At 38.7% G+C, this 19,777-nt stretch overlaps 1 protein-coding gene across 1 annotated transcript; it reads left to right on the forward strand.

Annotated features, from left to right (window-relative positions):
* The first annotated feature begins 960 nt into the window (after positions 1-960).
* On the forward strand, positions 961-19,777 carry nampt (nicotinamide phosphoribosyltransferase). The gene is made up of 11 exons (XM_023952347.1): positions 961-1,155; positions 7,574-7,730; positions 9,939-10,042; positions 12,045-12,173; positions 14,814-14,972; positions 15,418-15,554; positions 17,432-17,657; positions 17,753-17,872; positions 18,750-18,890; positions 19,097-19,231; positions 19,348-19,777. The coding sequence occupies exons 1-11, from the start codon at positions 1,102-1,104 to the stop codon at positions 19,459-19,461; spliced, it is 1,476 nt and encodes a 491-aa protein (XP_023808115.1). The 5' UTR covers positions 961-1,101; the 3' UTR covers positions 19,462-19,777.

Raw genomic sequence — 19,777 nt, forward strand, 5'->3', positions numbered from 1 at the left:
ATAAAAAATAGTCACAAAACATTACATAAAAGATAAAAAATAACAGAATTTTTATAAAACAGTGAAGAAGTATAATAAAGACTAAAACAAAGTTACAAATCTGATTCTGAAAAAAATAGGAAAAATTTTTCATAATAAATTTATTTATTTAATTTGTTAATTAAAAAAACATTATTTTTTTGTTTCCAATAAAAGTAAGAATAAGTATTAAAATAACTTTTTTTCTCATAAACTTTTGTAAAGGCATACTATACTGCATTCTTTGCTGTTGTAATAACAACAACAACAAGCATCAGCATTTAACTTTAAAATGTCTAATACTTATTGTATTTATTTATAATGTTTATGGCAATATTTTCCCGTTTTTGTTTTAAAAGCAAAACAAAAAATCGGGATTTTCTGTTTTCCTCCAGCTGGATTAGTGGTTTATATCACCGGATTTAGGCTATTTAAATTCCAGCACTCAGAGACTAGAGAATATCGACATCTTTTGTGTTAAATTTTTTTTTTCAACTTGTTCAACTTGTACAGCTTTATTTATTGAAAAGGATTATTTAAAAAGTCTCGAAATTTTCTGCTGTTTCACGGAACCCTTCCCAAATAAAAGTGTTTTAAACCAAATACAGGTCTAGTGTGTGTCAATGTTTGTGCGTGTTTTTGACAGTTTCACTATTTGTTTTTCAAATTTTGGCCGTCACATATGTCTACTGATAAGGTTTTCTAAATTTGTTGAGCAATTGATTCATGATACGTGGCCTGAATTTGGGTATAATTAGCAAACGTTTATGTCAACTTTATCAATAAACTAAAAACAGATCAAATGAAAAAGAACTAAGAAGGGAAACCCCCGAATTGTTTTCTTGTTTTTTCAGCTTTTAATAAAGTTTTAAAAATTCAAAACCCACGCGAACCAAACTCCGAGCTCCTCCGAAGATCCTCGAATACGGCCGAAGTTCAGTGACGACAGAGCCCGGCCTTTTCCGACTTGCCTCGTTTCGCTTGTCCTTCCCTGCCCACTTACGCTGGGACCTCAGGCAGCGCGGCGCGCAAAACACAACGCTGACAGACAGCTGTGACCGACTCACAACCGAAGAGGGAAAGATGGAACACAGAGACGTCGACTTCAATATACTGCTAGCGACCGACTCGTACAAGGTACCGTATCCGTAACGGGTTCAGACTGAGCGGGCTGGCGTGGAGGGGGCGCTGGAAATTGATAAAGTGAAGGTGGTTTATCAAGGCCATCATCACATTGGTGTGTTTGGCCGGTCTCCTTTACTGGTACACCGCAGGCCAAAGGAGAGGACGATGATGGGGTCGAAGGAGGAGGACCGCATTCGAATATCATATGTAGCATCCCTCCAGGAGGTAGACGGCTTCCAACTGCTGGTGTAATTTAAAGGAGGCAATTTCGCACCGGCTTTGTTGGTCTATGCTAGCCGAGTTAGCCACCTAGCTAACAAGAGCAAATGAGGGAGACACAGCAGCGAGGATTGATATTATAAAAGCTAACATTAGCAGCTAGCTATCAGGTGCTGTGCGGGGTTATACACTGAAGTGAGGACATAAAGTCGAGTCATGGTCGAGGCGAGTTGGCATAATGTCACCCGACGAGATTACGAACGAAGAAACAAAAGCGAAAGTTAGACGCAGACATGGATAATTAATAATATTATACATTATTCTGAACAATGTTTGCCATAAAGAGGAGATTTAACTAAACCTTTACTCAACTGATAAAAAATGTAAATAAAAGAAGAATTAAACCATTTTCTCACTTAAGGTGGTTGCCACGTGACAGCTTTATGAGTCCCAATAATAAGAATTCATTGACAATAATAATAATAAAATAAAAACATACAGACTTGGATATTCTTTAATAAATGTACACATTAGGTTTGATAAAATATTTTAAATATTTTCCATTTCATGACCTAGTTTTTTTAAGTTATAAAACGAGTTAGCAGTTATTTACTGAATAAAAACCCAACTTAAAAGGCTAATACTAGCAATGTTTAACCCAAAAATGCATAAAACATCAGTTTAATGCCCAAAAAGTACTTTTGATTAATCAACCTAATAATTTCTTTAATCCACATTACAATTTTTCTCATGAAGTTTGATTTGATAAAAAAAAATGTTAATTCAGCTCTATAAACATGTAATCATACACTGTAATAAAGATAAGCAGCTTGGTTTGTGACCCAATGATTCTTTTGAAATGCAATTGCTTCACATATGTTCAAACCCGACTTTCTACATTTATTTCCCAACCTTGAAAAGAAGTCTCCCCATCTTTCAAAAGGTTGTGGTGTACATTTAGAGTTTTGTTTAAAACAAAAAAAAGTTAGCAAAAATATTCTGGGTTTGTAAGTCGGTTAATGCTCCAGCCATGTAAGGATTTGACGTATGGTTTTTGATGCCAGTGGAATTTCTCTTATAAAGTACAATAAAAGTAAATGTATTAATTCCTTATTTATTTTTCCTCATTTTATGTAATTATATATGTTATGAAGGTTAGATGGAGGCAGATGATTTGCTGTGTTGATCCAATAACAGCACAGGTGTCAAACTCCAGGCCTCGATGGTTATGTTTTCCTTCTAACCTGCAATTATCACTTCTTAAGGGCAAAACACAACTGATTCAGGTAATCATCGGCAGTTGGGCTGTGTTTCTGGAAAAGCCAGCCAGGTTGCTGGCCCTGCTGGCTGGAGTTGATATTTTATTATTGATCTATCTAAAAGTTTACCTTAAATATTATACATAAACAATCACATTTATAGTGTCAGACTTTAGTGATAATTTTGAAACTCTTTACTAATGCTATTGAAATCTGGTGCATTCTGCTATTGTACAACATTTTGTTTTTTTTTCTTCTTCATACTTCTTGCACATTATAAATGCATTTGGTTGTCCTAAGAGTCTTCCTGCTCCAGCACTCGTCTCCACCTGCGGTTTTGCTCTAAAAGTCCATGGGAGGTGGAGGGTGCGTCTGTATTTCCAATAAAGAATGGGGACTCTTTCAGAGTACATTTTTTGCTTTGTTCTCTTTTAATTTTTTTTGTCATCTGACTTCCTTAACCCGGGTTAGTAGTTTGTCACGCAGCCAAACCCTTTTTCTGTGACGGTTTCACTTTTTGAACAGGCTGCATTTGCTTTCTTTAAGAACTAGTTTCCATTTATATTTGTAGTAGATTTTAGTCTAAAGAAAGAAGTATAAAGAATAATAAAGTTTACCTATAGCGAGCTTAACATACTTCATTTTTTTATCAGTTTCAGTTCCTTGTTAGAGAGCTGTTGTTGTTGAGAAATGTTTGTTTCTACAGAGGTGTGAAAAAGCATTAAAGAAATCAAGTAAAAGAACACAGAATTTTTTAAAAACCAGGTTATCTTTCTAGTGTGGAGCATCACTAGTTACTACAAGGCTAAGCTGTTTTAAAATGTTGGCCTAAAATTGTCATGAACAAAATTTGTTGTTGTTTTTTTTTCTCGTGGGCTAAATTTTCTTACTTTTTCTTTTTTATCACTAACTATTCTTTTCCAAAATTTCAGTTAATCAACAGTTTTTTCCTGTTGGCTCTAATATAAGCTTCCCTAGGCTAGACGTAAAAGCAGTTTTATGGCAAAGTTTTTATTTATGTGCTGTAAAATACTTAGTTTGAGTCGAGCTTGAAGTGAACAAAAGAGTAATCCCCCCTGCGATCCCTTTAGAATGAGGTAGGATCTGGTTGGATCAGTCACCTCAGTGCCCCATCTTGTTGTTATTACACATGGTGCATGTATGCCTTTGTTGCATTGTTCTGGACTGGAGACATTCTGGATTTGTTTGTCTGGATTGTGCATGACTGTAATAGATTCAAAGTCTAAAAGGGCTTGCAGAATCATAGCTTAAAGAAATCAAAGTGCTGCTTGCCTGTAAATACACACACACATGACTGTTGCATAACTGAGGTGTCATAGTTTAAAGTCTTTTTTCCCCCCGACATTTTTGCACTATACTTGAAAATGTATTACTGTATCCTGTATTTCACAATACAGGAGTCTGTAAGTGGAGGCTCTTATTTTGATAATCTGACCTAGCTACAGTTCCATCTCCTCCATTTATCCCACAATTTTTGTCATAAATGTGGATTATTTTTCTTTTTTAATTTATGTGATCAGAAAAACTAGAAATGATGTAAAGTTGATCATTTTCTGGATTCTCATTGGATGTTGGACAGTTTTGTTGATGGCTAGTCTCGCTAGCTGGACTGTTGTTATTTGGGGGGGGGGGGGGGGGGGGGGGGGAATAAGCATTTAGGTGGAAATGCCAGCGGGTGTCCCGGTGAATATGAACACACGTGCTCACTGCATAGTGTCATGTTGAGTGCCTCCACTCTATTTTGAGTCCTCGAAAGCCAGCAGGAAAAGGACACAGTCGGGTCAAAGAAACCGAGTCGGTCATTGACATTTATCTCTTCTCTGCTATGGGAGCTTCACCCTACGGTGGCCCTGAGGTGCAAATCACTCAACGCAAACACGTTAAAGATCACAACGACAATTTCAAAAGCAAAGCAATTTTTTTGAAAATTACATTTTCGAAACCAAAGCACAAAATTAAACGTTTTGGAAAACAAAAGTAATTTCCAGAAATCAAATTAAAAAACGAAACATAATAAGAAATTGGAAAAGGTTGGTGGTGTGAGACACCTCTGACTGGATGATGACATTTGAGTTTTGATGCGGTTAGTATGGAGCAGATCCAGTAGCGCTTAATGCCAACTTTTGGTTGAAATGATGGACAAATGTCATCATCCAATCAGCAATGTCCTATAGTACTTACCTTTTTATGCCTTTTTTTATTGTAAAACAAAGAAAACAACATTTTGGAAAACAAAAATAATTTTCAGAAATCAAAACGAAATGTTAAATAATTAAACCAAAGACGAAATTGGAAAATGGTGTATACTTGTATAGCGCTTTTTTACCTACACGGACAAAGCGCTTTTACAGTCACAGACCCATTCACCCAGTCACACACACATTCACACACTGGTGGCCGCTCCAATGCCAAACACAGGCGCCCGCCTACCACCAGAGGCAAGGTGAGGTATAGTGTCTTGCCCAAGGACACTTTGACTCATGGGCGTGCAAGGTGGGAATCGAACCTGCAACCTTACGATCATGGGTCGACCGCCCTATCGCTGTTCCACAGCCGCCACAAAACGTAGGTACTATGAGGAATTGCTTATTGGATGATGATGTCAACACTGGACATGCTCCTTACTAATTATGAAACTTTTATCAGTATACGGACATCTGAAAAATCTCAAACGTCAAAAATCGAACGTCCTCATCCAATCAGTGAGGTCCTATAGTACCTACCTTTTCTGGTTTCTTATTGTGTTTCCTATTGTAACATTTCATTAGGATTTCTGGAAATTACTTTTGTAAGTCTTCGATCAATAAAATGTTTTTGCGTTGACTGATTTGTTGGTGTTATTCGCCCTTCAGGGCCACCGTACCACGCTGAGGAATGTGTGTCCCCCCCCCCCCGTATATCTCTTTTTATCCAGAGTTTTTCCAAATTGGTGATGACTGTATGCGAGTCTGAAACAGCCAAGGAAGAAAATGAATGTTTGGCTTCTTGCTCTACAGCATCTGTTGATTTATGCTCTTAAGCCCTCAAATGCCATAGTGTGCTTTGTGGAAATCCCTCAATTCAATTGGGATTTAATTACTGCCCTCGTGGCTACAACTGATGCTCAGTGTTTGCTCTTTTTTTCTTCTTCTATTTTTCTATCCATGGGTTCGTCTCGTATTCTTGGACCGCCACCGTGTTTCCCCTTGCAACATGCCTGGGCATGTCAATCTATTGACTCGCCGAGCACACCACTGGTTTTCGGAGTTTACAGTAGATTAGAGGATTACCCAAGAAGCACGCACAGAACACTCGAACCTTTCTGAACAATAGCCGAACCATAAAAACCAAATGTTCCCATTGGAGAAAAGTCTGATAGCAAGATTTTGGCTTTGAGCAACCCGTCAACATGAGCCGTGGGTGCCTTGTTCCAAGGCTCTAGTTAGTAGAACTCTCTTTAGCTTCATCCTATGTTGTTTAACATCTTAATGAAACAGTAGAGTCTCTCATATTTCTGGCACAAATGTCTTCTGTGTGCTCAAGCTTTATGAGCTTTGTGGTCACAGTGTCTTCCTGTCGGTAATTAGGCATGACTCATGGAAATGTACAAGCATCTGCTCCACTAGTTAACTCCAGTCAATTAATATTATTCCTAGAAAAGTCAAGAAAAAAAAACTCAAGGTGGTTTTGTGTTTCTGCATCGTGACCTTTGCTCCAATAAAATATGGAGATGCTTCACATTTTGCACTCAATAATGTTGCTCAATAAAGTGGGTTTTTGGTGTTTTTATCATGTCCTTGTGGAATTTTTCTCATAATGGAGGACATATTGAAAGAATATCAAGCTTAAAATTGCTGGCATAAGCAGCAGGAGCAGAGTAGTTTGAAAAAGATCGTAAATCCATGTACATCTTAGTTTTCCTCGTCTGAGCCGACATCTGGCTAAAAACTCTATGGCTGGATAGCTGGGGATCTGAGGGGTTGTAAGCTATCAGGAGAGCATGTAAACGGAGAACTCTCAGTTATTGGGGACAGGACGGGGTTGCTCTGCACAAATGCCTGCAACTCAGAGGCAGTTATCTAGTGCTGCTCTGCAATAACTTCAGTGGAGCAAAAAGGTATTAAGTCATCCACCAAATGTGCAAGTTATCCCACTTAAAAAGATTAAAAAGATTTTCATCATATATATATATATATATATATATATATATATATATATATATATATATATATATATATATATATATATATATATATATATATATATATATATATATATATATATATATATATATATATATATATATATATATCAATCATGAGAGACAAAATGAGAGAGAAAAATCCAGAAAATCATATTGACTGATTTTTAATGAGCTTATTTGTAAATTAAAAAGAAGTGTTTGGTAGGAGGTTTTCACTCAAAATCTGACCATTCATGGCCTCATTCATTCTTTCCTTTTACACGGATCAGTCGTCCTGGTCCCTTTGCTGAAAAACAGTCCCAAAGCATGATGTTACCACCCCCATGCTTTACAGTAGGTATGGTTTTCCTTGGTATACTTATGATGAAAGTTACCGGCCTCTCTCATATTTTTTAGTGGGACAAATTGCACATTTGGTGGCTGACTAAATATTTTTTTGCCCCAATGTATGTTTTTTATTTTGGCCAAAAAAATTGCACAATCATAATTCAAAGACCACTGGGAACACTTTCGGCGGTGACACCTTGCATAACAACACAAAGCTGCTTTCCTTTGTATAAGAAGGTGCTGGAATCATGTTCATTGCGTAGACGATTGATGAGTTACTGTAGTCGAAAGAAAGTTTGGTGTTTAAGGTTTCATTTGGTTTATTCTATGAAAGGAAAATGAATGTACCTTTTCTGTACTTTTCAGGTAACCAGGTTACTTAACGTGTTTCTCCTCTTTTTCTCCCCTTTTTTTTCTCTAGGTGACCCATTACAAACAGTACCCCCCCAACACGAGTAAAGTCTACTCCTACTTTGAGTGTCGGGAGAAAAGGACAGATCCCACCAAAACGAGAAAAGTCAAATACGATCAAACTGTCTTTTATGGGCTACAGTACATTCTTCACAAATATCTAAAAGGTAAGCTGCAGTTTATTTTTGCTTGTTTGTTGGTTTCTTCAGCTTCCCAAGGTCACACGCTGCCCTGGAGCCGCCTCTCCTGGTTTTGTCTCCTCAAAGCCGTTTGTGTAAATGAGGGACCCCAAGTCAGTTAAATAAGGCTAGCATTCCAAAAATACTTTACTCTGGTTACTGTCGGAGCTGCACAGCATTGCTGCTGTTGTGCTGTCAGCCTGTGAGTCCCTGCCTTTACTCTACAAGCGCTTTTCCTCAAGGACTCTCCTGCAGGGCAGGTGCTTGATATCAGCAGAGGCGGTTTCTTTATTTAAGTAAAAAACCTCAAAGATGTCATTGTGTTTCACTATAGTGTAAAGCGCTCAACAAAGGACGGGATGCTAGCGAAAAGGTCACGTAGGACAGCGATCGAAATCAGGGAAAAACTCTTCAGTCATTCATTCGTCGTCCTCCAATTAGCTCTCGCAAGGAGAGTTTGATGTTCCACAGAGCGTTGCTGTGATCCTGAGACACAGGAGAGTCATGTGGAGAGACAGAGTCAAAAGAATGCATCTCCCTTCTTTTAGTCCTAAAGGGATTTCATGGTGCGGTGGCAGAGGTGAGTGGAGGGGAGAGGACAAAAGCACAGCTGCTCTTCCACTGTTTGAGGCAGGAGGACCAGCTGTCTGCACAGAGCGTCCCTGCTTTCTTATGAGTAGTCCAGCTTTGAAGCTTGAAACTAAAAAGAGTTTTGCAATTTATACTTTTAAAAGGTCCCTAGAGGTTGGAAGAAACATTTTGATTCTCTGGGGAGCATAACATTTTTTCTAGTTGTAGGGGTGTGAACTTCCAACAAGCTCACTTCTGATTAGCAAGAGTGGTTGCCATAGAAACAATGACTCTAAAACAAATTGGACCAATCACTGCTGCCGACATCGTCTGGCTTCAACATGGCGGTGTCCATATCGATGGTGAATGAATTTACTTTATTTTGTTGGAGCCAGAAGTAAGCCATTATCTATATGACTTCACACTCACTCAGTCCAGTATTTCTACTGCTACCTCACTTTGCCCCAGTCATAGAACTTGAACGTGACACCCCACCCCCACCCCCCCACCCCCATCAGAACGGAAAAATGACAAAAAGGTTAGGGAAGAGAAAATTAGATTTATAATGAAGGGTATTTAAGCTGTGGTGGACAAACTAGTGTTTTTTTTTGTTCAACACAAAGAAAAGGCTGTCCGTCTCATTTGCAAAGAGACGGTGGCCGTATGCAAAGAATACAATCTAGGCTGACATTATGGATCCCGTCACAAAGAGAAATATGATAGCTAGCTTGCAAGGGAAAATGCGAGCAGACAAACCTATCAAAGCTAAAAAGTGGACTGTTAGCTCAGCAGACTGGGTTACTAAATATTTTCTGACTTTTTATCCAAAGAACCCAGAAAGGGTTATCTTTTTTTTTGTTTTTTTTTGTTTTCATTAATAGTGTAATTTTAACAGATCGGGTTATTTATATCTGGTTATGTGTGGCTTTCTGGGAAACAATAAATGTTTACATTTAGACACCCCTGCCATCGTCACACTTTTTCTGTTTCAAACTGCCCCTGGCCCCCATCAGAGAATGGAAACGTCATGTAGTCCTCACTGGAAAAGGTTTGGGGACCCCTGGTCTAGACTTTGGGCCAAAGCTCCGGTGTTAAAGGGTTTAATAAAAAGGGAAAAAAAGGAAGCATGTGACAGAATTGCATTAAAACCCAGGATGCTGGATAGTCCTGCCCTTTAGAGCCTATAGTTAAGGATTAGGGAGTTAGGTGAAGCCTTCAAATTTCTCCTGCTTTATTCTAACAGCAAACTTCCAATTTGATTGCAAGATCCATTTTTAATTTTTAACTGATAATTAAAAAGTTTTTTGATGGAAAATTTTTTATTTTTTTAAAGAATCAAAAGTAGAGTAAATGAGATGTGTTAAAGCCACAAAAAAGGGGATAAAACAATAGGGGATATAATATAAAGATAAAAATACAACATTTCACCAACATAAAAGTCCAATTTTAGCCAAATGCTTGCTGAAATAAAAAGGTTTTTGTGAGGGACAACCCATAAAACCTGACCTGATCTAAAAACCATCAGGTTTGTGGGGGTCTAGGAAGCTCAGAAATAAGTGTGACTTTCTAGTCCTTTTCCTTGCATTCCCCTCTTCCTCCTCATTCTTCTCCTTCTGTGATTTGTAGGAAAGGTGGTGACACCAGAGAAGATCCAGGAGGCAAAAGAGGTTTACAAAGAACACTTTCAGGATGATGTTTTTAATACGAAAGGCTGGAATTACATTTTGGAGGTAAGTTGATTTAAAAAGGTATTTTCATATCATGTAGGACCAGTGTGTATTGTGTTTGGGACTGGAAATATGGGGGTTTTGTTTAAGAAAATTGGTTTAATTATGGGTAAACTTGGATTTATGCCTTTGTGCTTATCCACACATGCCAGCATTGGCTTATGCCTTCACGCAATACGAGTTAAAGCTGATTTTTTTCCTTTTATTAGATCTATTTTTTCACGTGTGAAATACGGATGAACTTTTATGAATTACAACTTTATGAAACTTCTTTTTGAAAAGATGGTTTAGTGACAAATCTTGGATATTTTCACTTTTGTTTGAAAATGAACCATAAAAAGCCAAAACAAAAGAGTTGTTTGTGGAAAAACGTGCACAGGCCACAGAAGATGTAAGAAAAAAGAAGTCAAAGAAACATGAAGGAAATCTGTTTTCCTACAGGATATGAGCAGCCATTACATAAGTCAAGATTTCACGTGTTATCATCTATTGTAATTGATAAAACGTTCAGTCTCCATAACAAAGCCATGACGAAGGTCGAAGGATCAACGAATGAATAACAAGCTGTGCTTCAGGAACAGAAAACATTTTTTTCTAATCCTAAACACATTTTTAGGAAACAAATTGTTGGATGAGACATAAAAAATAAAAGCGCAATGCAACCATACAGCATTTACCAATTAGTGCTATTAGCAAGCTTTACTACAGGAAGTGAACCACAAGTTCACGTTAAATAAGTCACGTTAAAGAAGAAGAGATAACTTTGGCAAAATGCATTTACAAGAAGACAGGAATGCAAGACCAACATTTTCTGAATTCTGTGTGCACTTTGACAAAAAAAGAGCTACTTGTGGACAAGTGAAGCTTCATGAAGCTCTGAAATGTCTAATTGTATTGAAAGAAATCTGAAGCTTTGAGGCTTCAAAAACAGTTTCTTGGCCAGGTAAAGCCATCATATTTCATCATATTTATTGATAAAAAGAAAAAAGTTGTACAAACTTTCTGTTAATGCTGATTGTGAAAAGAAAAAATTTTAAGTAATAAAACAGTAATAGAAAAATGCAAAAAACAGTTTTGTCAAGGAAGGATGAAATAAAAAAATAACAAAACAAGTCAATAATTGAAAGCTTCTCTCAGGTATTTATGCTGAATGCAAAGAAAAAAATCTGTTAATGATTTGAAATAAAACAAATTTTGATTGAGATGAAACAAAATGTCATGTTGGCCTTTTTTGCATTGCTTAGATAGTTGTTGCGTGCTAAGAATTCTACATATGAATTTTAGTATCTAATATCAGCTTTATCTACATTTACCATTACAGGGTTAGAGACCTGGTTGCTGTGTGATCTTTAGTGTTTCTGACAAATCCAGCTTTGTTTGTTAGGTTGTGTCGTGTGACAACACGTGTGATGTGCGTAGCATCCCAAACTCTAACCTGGTGTTGTTAGCTACTGGTCTATTGAGGTTTCTGTTCTTACCTGGAGACTTCTAGAACTGCAGAGACATCTTTGCAGTGTGACAATCAACATTTAATAAACATTTAAGGGGAACAGGTCTTGGTTATTTACAGAATGTTTCTAGGTGTTTTTTAGTTGATAAAGAATCACGCAGAGTCTTGCTGGTAAGGAGGACATTTCAGGACCTTGGAGAGAGAACATTTTATTCTCCATACTTTTCCCACTTCAGGTGTTGTCTTCTCTTCCTGTTTGTGTCTCTTCCCCCTTTTATTGGTCATCTCAAAGCCTAGCAGCCATGTCTTCTACAAAAAATAAACAACAACCTTCAACTGATCGTTTTTTTTCCTCATTTAATTTGCATAAAAACTTACAAATGTAACTTTCACCAACTTTATGCGTTTGCATCACGTTGCTGTTGAGAATGGTGATGCATGTGGTGTTCCTTTCATGTTGTACTGTTGCCAGATGTGCTTGTCGCACAGAAACAGCTGTTTAAACAGAGTAGAAGAAGCCGTATTGGTGTAAATGAGCCTGATTTGTGTTGACAGAAATACAACGGTCACCTGCCCATTGAAATCAAAGCGGTGCCAGAAGGAAGCGTCATCCCTCGAGGCAACGTTTTGTTCACAGTGGAGAGCACAGACCCTGAATGCTACTGGCTCACGAATTGGGTGGAGGTGAGTTTGTTTATATGGTTATCGAGGACACATCCCAATGGACTATGGGTAATTTAGTCTCTGACTTTCTAGGTTCATTCATTCAGAACAATCTGCAGCAAAGCCTAAAGTCCTTCTGTCTAAGATACATTTCCTTTTTCATGAGCCCCCTCAGCTTCTTAAATGGAGCTAAATCACAGGGAGCAGCCTTCAACAATATTGCTTCAAGATTACCTTCATCCATCTAGATGGATGTGCTGTCCCCTTAAACGTCCGTACACATTTCAAGTGCTCATCAAAGCCGTATATAGCCTCCCTGATGGGCACATCTGTATTTGATTACTGATTCAATTGGTTATGTATCAAAGGTAAAAGAGATTAGCGAGCTCATTTTGGCCGTTTCCATCACTTTTCCTTCATTTTAAATGACCATGAGCGGTTTATCATCATCTTGACATGATGTCCAGTAACTTTTGCCTTGTCAGCATTTCCAGCACAATCCACTGAGTCACACTGGCGTTCAGGTTGAACTGCATTGGCCGGTTAATGTGGGAAAAGGATTCGCCGCTGCCCCCTGAACCACTCTCTCATAATTTTCAGCATCATGAATGCCGCCATTGTCATCTTGGAATATGCCCGTGCCGTGAGGAAAGAAAGAATGCACTGATGGAGTAGCAACCTGGTCTTTCAGCGTTTTTCCAGCTGTCAGCTGACCTCATTCTTTGAGCGTATATTGTTGCTGAGCCTGGACCTGACTGACGATGCAGCAATACCGTTCATCATCATTCGAGAATTCTTTCCAACCTCCATGTTTCCCTGAACACCATACATTTACTTTTCTTCCTATACAATTTCTGTCATATTTTAGATTTTAAAAAGTAATAAGTCACTGCAAAACAATTTATTTCATTGGTCTAAAATGGAAAATTGAAAGCAAACAAATTTTAATTTCATATTTTTTTTTTTCAATTCAATCTAAACCTGAATTTGTACAAACAGCATTTTTTTACAGAATTGCAAGAAAATAACCAGAAGTTTTTAGAAAAAAGTACATATCAATGAATCTTTTTACTACTTAAAATATCAACTTTAGATATTTTTTAACACTTTTCTTTATTTTTTTCAAAGGTGGTCTGTTAAACGGTTCCACTGTGGAGTAATTTGGATTAATTACTGGAATGATCCCAAACAGGTTTAATCCTGTTGGTTTGGGGATTTAAACATTCCAAGCTACAATTAAGCCCCCACTTCGTTAATGAAATATGTAGTCTATATTTTTAATGTATTTGTGTGTGTGTGTGTGTTTACTGTTTGGAAAACAAAAGCCTCTCTCCGACATTTGAAGCATGACGGAAGCGTCTGCCGGGTTAAATGGCGGCCGGTGGATTGTTGTGTCTCCTGCAGAGGAACGTGCATTTGCTTCCTGGAATCTAACTGACCACACATTAACCACATTTTCATTCCATTCCTCTTGACTTTGTAGCACAGAGAGCACCCAAAGTCAAGAACACTGTCGCAGAACACACACACACACACTGCTGATAAATGTGGTAAAAAATACACACATCGACACACACAAGGTCGTTATTCACGGCTGCTTTAAATTTAGCCGTTGCGTTCACCCCGGCGTCCTTGGATGGCGTCACTAAGGTCGCCGTTCCTTCCTTTTCATGTTTTTTTTTTTTTTTTTTTTCCTGCTCGCCTGAGCTTCCTCGCCCCCCCCCCCGTTCTGCTCTTTAGTGAATGACAGGAGTCACGCTAGTTGACATTTAGCCAGCTTGTGATCACACACCCCTCCATCGTGTCATTTCTGCTCATCCCGCCGCGCCATTTCCTCCCACAACACGTTCATGCGTCCACCGTTAAACCGAACCAAATTTAATAAAGATTGGATTACAGTGTTTTCTACATCCCCTCTAAAAAAACAATCTTTTTTGAGGTTTTAATTGAGTTAAAGGTTCATTGTGCATTTGTGTGTTTGGACTCCAGCCTGACCCTGACAGTCACGTGCGGCCAAACCGCCCTTCATTCTTTTAAGGAAGCATGTGACCTGCAGAGACTATTGGATGGAACAGGCTCAACAGGCGACGTTAAATGTCCAGACCGCATCGCATAGGAAGTTGGCAGAGATTGCATCCATTTCCCCTCTTGTTTTTTTTTTTTCTGCTCATGATGAGGTTAAAAACCCAGCGTGCAGCGCCCAGAGGTCACACCTGGTATTCATTGCCCAGTTTCAGTCTTTAGCGAGGGCGGGACAGATGAAAACGCCATGAAAAAGATGATAAACCTCAAGCTTCATTAGAAATATGTGGACAAAATTGCACAGGCAATGTGGAACCGGTTCATTTGTTGTAATTAAAATCAGGGAATCTGTTCCTGGAGTAGAAATGTTGCATCAAGTGTCGAACATTCCCCAGATTAACTCTTGTGTGAACCTCGATGATCCCTCTGAGCCTGTTAGCTTTTGGGCTTTAACAAAGTTTAGCTGACCTTTGCTTATGATGCCAAACAGCTTCTTTTTTTTTTTACACAAAGAATGTGCGTCGTCTAGGATACGCTTGCTTAAACTGGATTATATAAAAGTTTAAGGTGACAGATTAAATGAAAGAATAAGTGAGGTTTAGCAGGAATTTAGCCACTTGTCCTTTCTCGTTCAATCAGACCATCCTGGTGCAATCCTGGTACCCCATCACCGTGGCAACCAACTCCAGAGAGCAGAAGAAGATCCTGGCGAAGTACCTTCTGGAGACGTCTGGAAACCTGGAAAAACTGGAGTACAAACTGCACGACTTTGGCTACAGGGGTGTCTCGTCACAAGAGGTATGAACAGTCACGTGTTTTTGCATCTTCTCTCAATAATCCTTTCTATTTGTTCAATAGATTTTACACACACATATTTGCTAGTAACTCTAATAAAACCAAAACTTGTTCATGTTTTTTACAGTAATTATTGTACATTTGAGTGTTTTTGATGCACAGAAAGGGAAAATAATCCATACAATCCAGATAAAATAATGGGGAATCCCTCTTTAATACTGTTTCAGGAATAAAAATCTGCTCAAGTTGTTCTAAAAGCATCTCATTAACAGAAAGGTTGTACTTAGCAGCAGCTAAGACGCGGCAGAAATAAAGATATTTATAAAACAAGCAGCTTTTCTTTTATTTCCTCATCCATTGTAACTGTTTTTTGTAATCCCCAAAAGTGTAAAAATCGTTCCATTTCTAAACATCTTGAGGTCTGTAACTGCCTCCCACTTGTTCACAGACTGCTGGCATCGGAGCGTCAGCCCATCTGGTGAACTTTAAAGGCACAGACACTGTTGCCGGGATTGGAGTCATTAAGAAGTACTATGGCACCAAAGACCCGGTGCCGGGATTCTCAGTGCCTGCTGCGGAGCACAGGTACCCCCTCACTTTATCTACCGCAACGAAGCTTATGAAGCTTTTGAAGCTTTAGGATGCTTATTTTTTTTTTTTTTATGAGCGCTCAGGATTTCCTAAAAGTGAAACTCTGCAGCATTTTGAGCTTTTGAAACTTTTACGCTTTTCTAAGCTTTCAAAGCTTTTGAAGCTTTAGGATTTTGGTTGAGTTTTTTAAAGAACACTTAGTATTTTCTGGAATTGTTTTTTTTTTTTAAGGTCAAACTAAGCTTCTGAGGTTTTGTAAAGTCCTGCAAAAATCAACTATTTTCTATTCGAATGCTTCCAGAACTTGGCTTTTGATGACTTTATTTGCTAAAAGGAAATTAGCTTTAGTTCTGAAGGAGCCTGGTGTTGGTTTTCTTCCACCAGTGGACATGCGAGCCCGGACCGGCTGCTGTTTGGTCAAACGTTTTATGGCGTTAATCCGATCTCCTTCCACAAACATGCTCCCAAGGACTGAAAGCCCCTCTCCTCCCAGGCTGTTTGACCAAAGCACACTTGGTTCATCAGGGCAGTTATTGCAGCTCCAATGCACCTTTCTGTTCTGCACCAGTGCATCTTGGGATCAGGTCACAGCTGTTATGCAACGGAAAGTTTCCTTTGTTTTTGTCTCAGAGAGGAAATTTTCATTGAAAGTCAAGAAAAGTTTAGCTGATTAGATCTTTCTCCTATTTATCATAAAATAAATGTAAAATATGATTCCTATTTTGAAAAAAAAAAACAGTTTTCTGTTGTCATTATAAAATAATTCACTTATTTATTTTAAAAATAAAAGACAGCCCGCCCAGGGTATTTTCTATGTCACAATTGCAATCTTTTTCCAACTGCATTCATTCGTCTGCTCGTGATTCACAGCAATTTGAATAAAGAAATACTCAGAAATGCAGTTTAGGCTTAATTTTCTTTATACATGTCCTCCATCATCAGACAGTCATGCTTTACTTGTTTCTTTGCTTCACCAACACCTGATTTAGCTCAACTGTTTGTCTAACTGTGATTTAAACATGATTATAGCAGTATAGCAGGTGTGTAATGCGGAAACAAGGAAACCACGCCAAGCAGTGACTTCCATTTAAAAAGAAAGTCTGCAATTCTTGTTCAGATTTGTACTACTGTGCAGTTTCTGTTTTACAGTGTCTGTTCTACTACTGTCAAAGTTTGTGCTGCTCATATTGCAGAGTTTTTTCCCCCATAATTATATTTATTCTGCACTAGTGGATGTGCTGGTATATTGTGCTTTTCATAAACTGAAATATTCAGACACAATCAACGCTAACATTATCTGCTTTTTATAGCTCATTATAAATATTTTTTTGAAAACTGTTTTTTCTCCTTGAAAAAGTAAATAATTTTTTCATAAATTTATTTACTGTTTTTTAATTTGATTTTGAGTTTCTGTCTAATATAATCCCCACATCATCATCATCATCATCATCATCATCGTATGTTGAGAGCAGGGCTGCATGGAGAGCTTCACCATCTGCTGCACAGATCCTTGTTCTTAAGAAAAAGTCATCATTTACTGCTATTTCTGTTATCCTCTGCAGAAAATAGCATCAAGCCCTTAAATGTGTTTGAAGCACCAGAGTAGCAGTTGCTGACAAATTCAATCAGGACATTTATGTCTAAAAAGGCTCTTTGATCGTAGTCAAAATCCTGGAGCGTGGTGCCCTCTTGTGGATTCTTTTGGCACTTTCACTTGAGTTCAGTTTATTTCTGGGTTAGGTTTATGCAAGGATTTACATGTCTTTATATTTTTGTTTGTTGAAGCTTTTAATAATTCAAAAGGTTTTTTTTAATCTTTTCATCACTAATGTGCCCATTTATATCCTCTTTTTTTTTTTTTCCATCTAAAGCACGATCACGGCGTGGGGGAAGGATCACGAGAAAGACGCCTTTGAACACATCATCAAGCAGTTCCCCAACGTGCCCGTGTCCATAGTCAGCGACAGCTACGACATCTACAACGCCTGCGAGAAGATCTGGGGGGAGGACCTTCGGGGACTCATCGAGACCCGCAGCGCTGACGCTCCGCTAGTCGTGCGGCCGGACTCTGGAAACCCGCTCGACACTGTTTTGAAGGTGCGCTCAGACCGACTGTTTGCTTTGACATCCACGAAGGTAAACTGCTCCTAACTTCTTATACTTTTAATGTTCACCCCCTCTTCCTGTGTCAGGTTTTGGAGATTCTGGGTAAAAAGTTCCCTCCAAAGGAGAACTCCAAAGGCTTTAAGGTTCTTCCTCCCTATATTCGAGTCATACAAGGGGACGGAGTGGATATCAACACGTTGCAAGAGGTACGGTTGCTCAAAATGCTCGTAGTAGTGGTGCCACAACCTTTATTCTGGCCACAGACCGGGTTAAAGTCGATCAATTTCACAGACCGGTCTATTGGCGACTGTTACTTAGTTTTCCTTCACTTTTTAGGGTAAAGCTTCTCTTCATCCACTGTAAAATATCTATTAAACTTTATATTTCTGCTACATCCTGAATAGGAACCATTTAAATGTGATACAGATTTTCCCCTAACCCTTCACTTTCAAAGTAAAAGCTAAAAATCAGATGCCAACTTCAGCCTCATCCAACTTTTGAGTTGAGACTGATAAATACAAAAAAAAACTAAAATTGGTCTTTTCTAATTGGTATCATAAACTAATCTTAGGATGCTACTAATAAAGTCCTAATACCATTAGGATGCTGAATATTTTCTGAATATGGTGTCTAGGAACATCTGTCTCAATAAATCCATATTTGGAATAAAGACTCCTGGTTTTTGTCTGTTTATTGCAGCTTTCTTTTATTTTGAAGTCAAAGACTCTTGCTTGACCTTACTGACTCTTTTTTTGCGGAAATAAATGTTCCAAATATGTTTGTTTTTTGTTAACTTTGCTAGCTCGGGGGTTTCATTTTAGCGGTCAGCAGAGCCTCTTTAAAAAAGTATCTGATGGATTTTTGGCACGTGACCGAGAGACTTGACACGCATCAAGAATAAGTTGGATGTGGTGGGGAGACTCCAGTAGTTTTTCCAAAATTAAACTTTATTCAGAAGTAGATTAAAAAAAAAAAAAAGAGCTTGTTTTCTTCTTCTTTTTCCTATGCAGCTTAGATCCAACTGTCCTGTGAACTGGGGTTTGGGGACAACTGCCTTAAAAGATCGTTTGTATTTTTCTGCAGATAGTGGAGGGCATGAAGCAGCACCGGTGGTCCATTGAGAACATCTCCTTTGGGTCTGGAGGGGCTTTATTGCAGAAACTGACCAGAGATCTGCTCAACTGCTCCTTCAAGTGCAGCTATGTGGTCACTAACGGACTTGGGGTGAGAACTGGCACATTACCCTCTTTAGAGTCACTGTTATGTTGGTTCTACTCCCGCCCCCATGTGTCGTCTGCCCTGAAACATTGAAAAATAGGAAATTCACACGTTTAACATTCTTTCCTCCAAAAACGCCTAATTTTTATTTAGAACGTCTAGTTTTTTTTTGTTTAAATAAAGTTTTTTTGTGTGTGTGTGTTGTGGCTCAGGTGAATGTGTTCAAAGACCCGGTGGCGGACCCCAACAAAAGATCCAAAAAAGGTCGCCTGTCTTTGCACAGAACACAGAGCGGGGACTTTGTGACCCTGGAGGAGGGCAAGGGGGACCTGGAGGAATACGGCGAGGTGACTCCCCAATCCAACGTGTATCTTGCTCACTGCACACCCCCTCATTTCCATCTTTTCTTGTTTTTCTCCTCCTTCTGTGTCCTTTCATCTTTTCGCTTTTCCTCTCTCTCCAGGATTTGTTGCACACAGTCTTCAGGAACGGAAAGATCGTGAAGACGTACACGTTTGACGACGTCAGAGACAATGCTAAGCTGAAAGACAGCGAGCTGGAAGAGCTGCTACACTGAGGGCGGTCTGCGTCCGCCCTCCCCCACATCTACTGAGACTCCCAAAACAAAAAAGAAACCCTCTCCCTCCAAATCCTCACCTTCTTGCCTCCACCGTGATCCAGAATATGGAGGTGTGTGCACTGCTAAAAAAAAAAAAAAAAAGAAGAAAAAAAAACATGCTCCCATACTCGGTACCTGAGACTCACTTAAGCTTCGTGGAGTTTTTATGTGTGGTTTCAAAATCCCACAGGGATGACTAAGATATTTAGAAGTTTGCACATTCGAGCGTTGTTGGAGGGGGCAAAAAAGAAAAATGTATTTTTTAACATCCGAA

The sequence above is a fragment of the Oryzias latipes genome, chromosome 23, assembly GCF_002234675.1.
Source record: "Oryzias latipes chromosome 23, ASM223467v1".
Lineage (NCBI taxonomy): Eukaryota > Metazoa > Chordata > Actinopteri > Beloniformes > Adrianichthyidae > Oryzias > Oryzias latipes.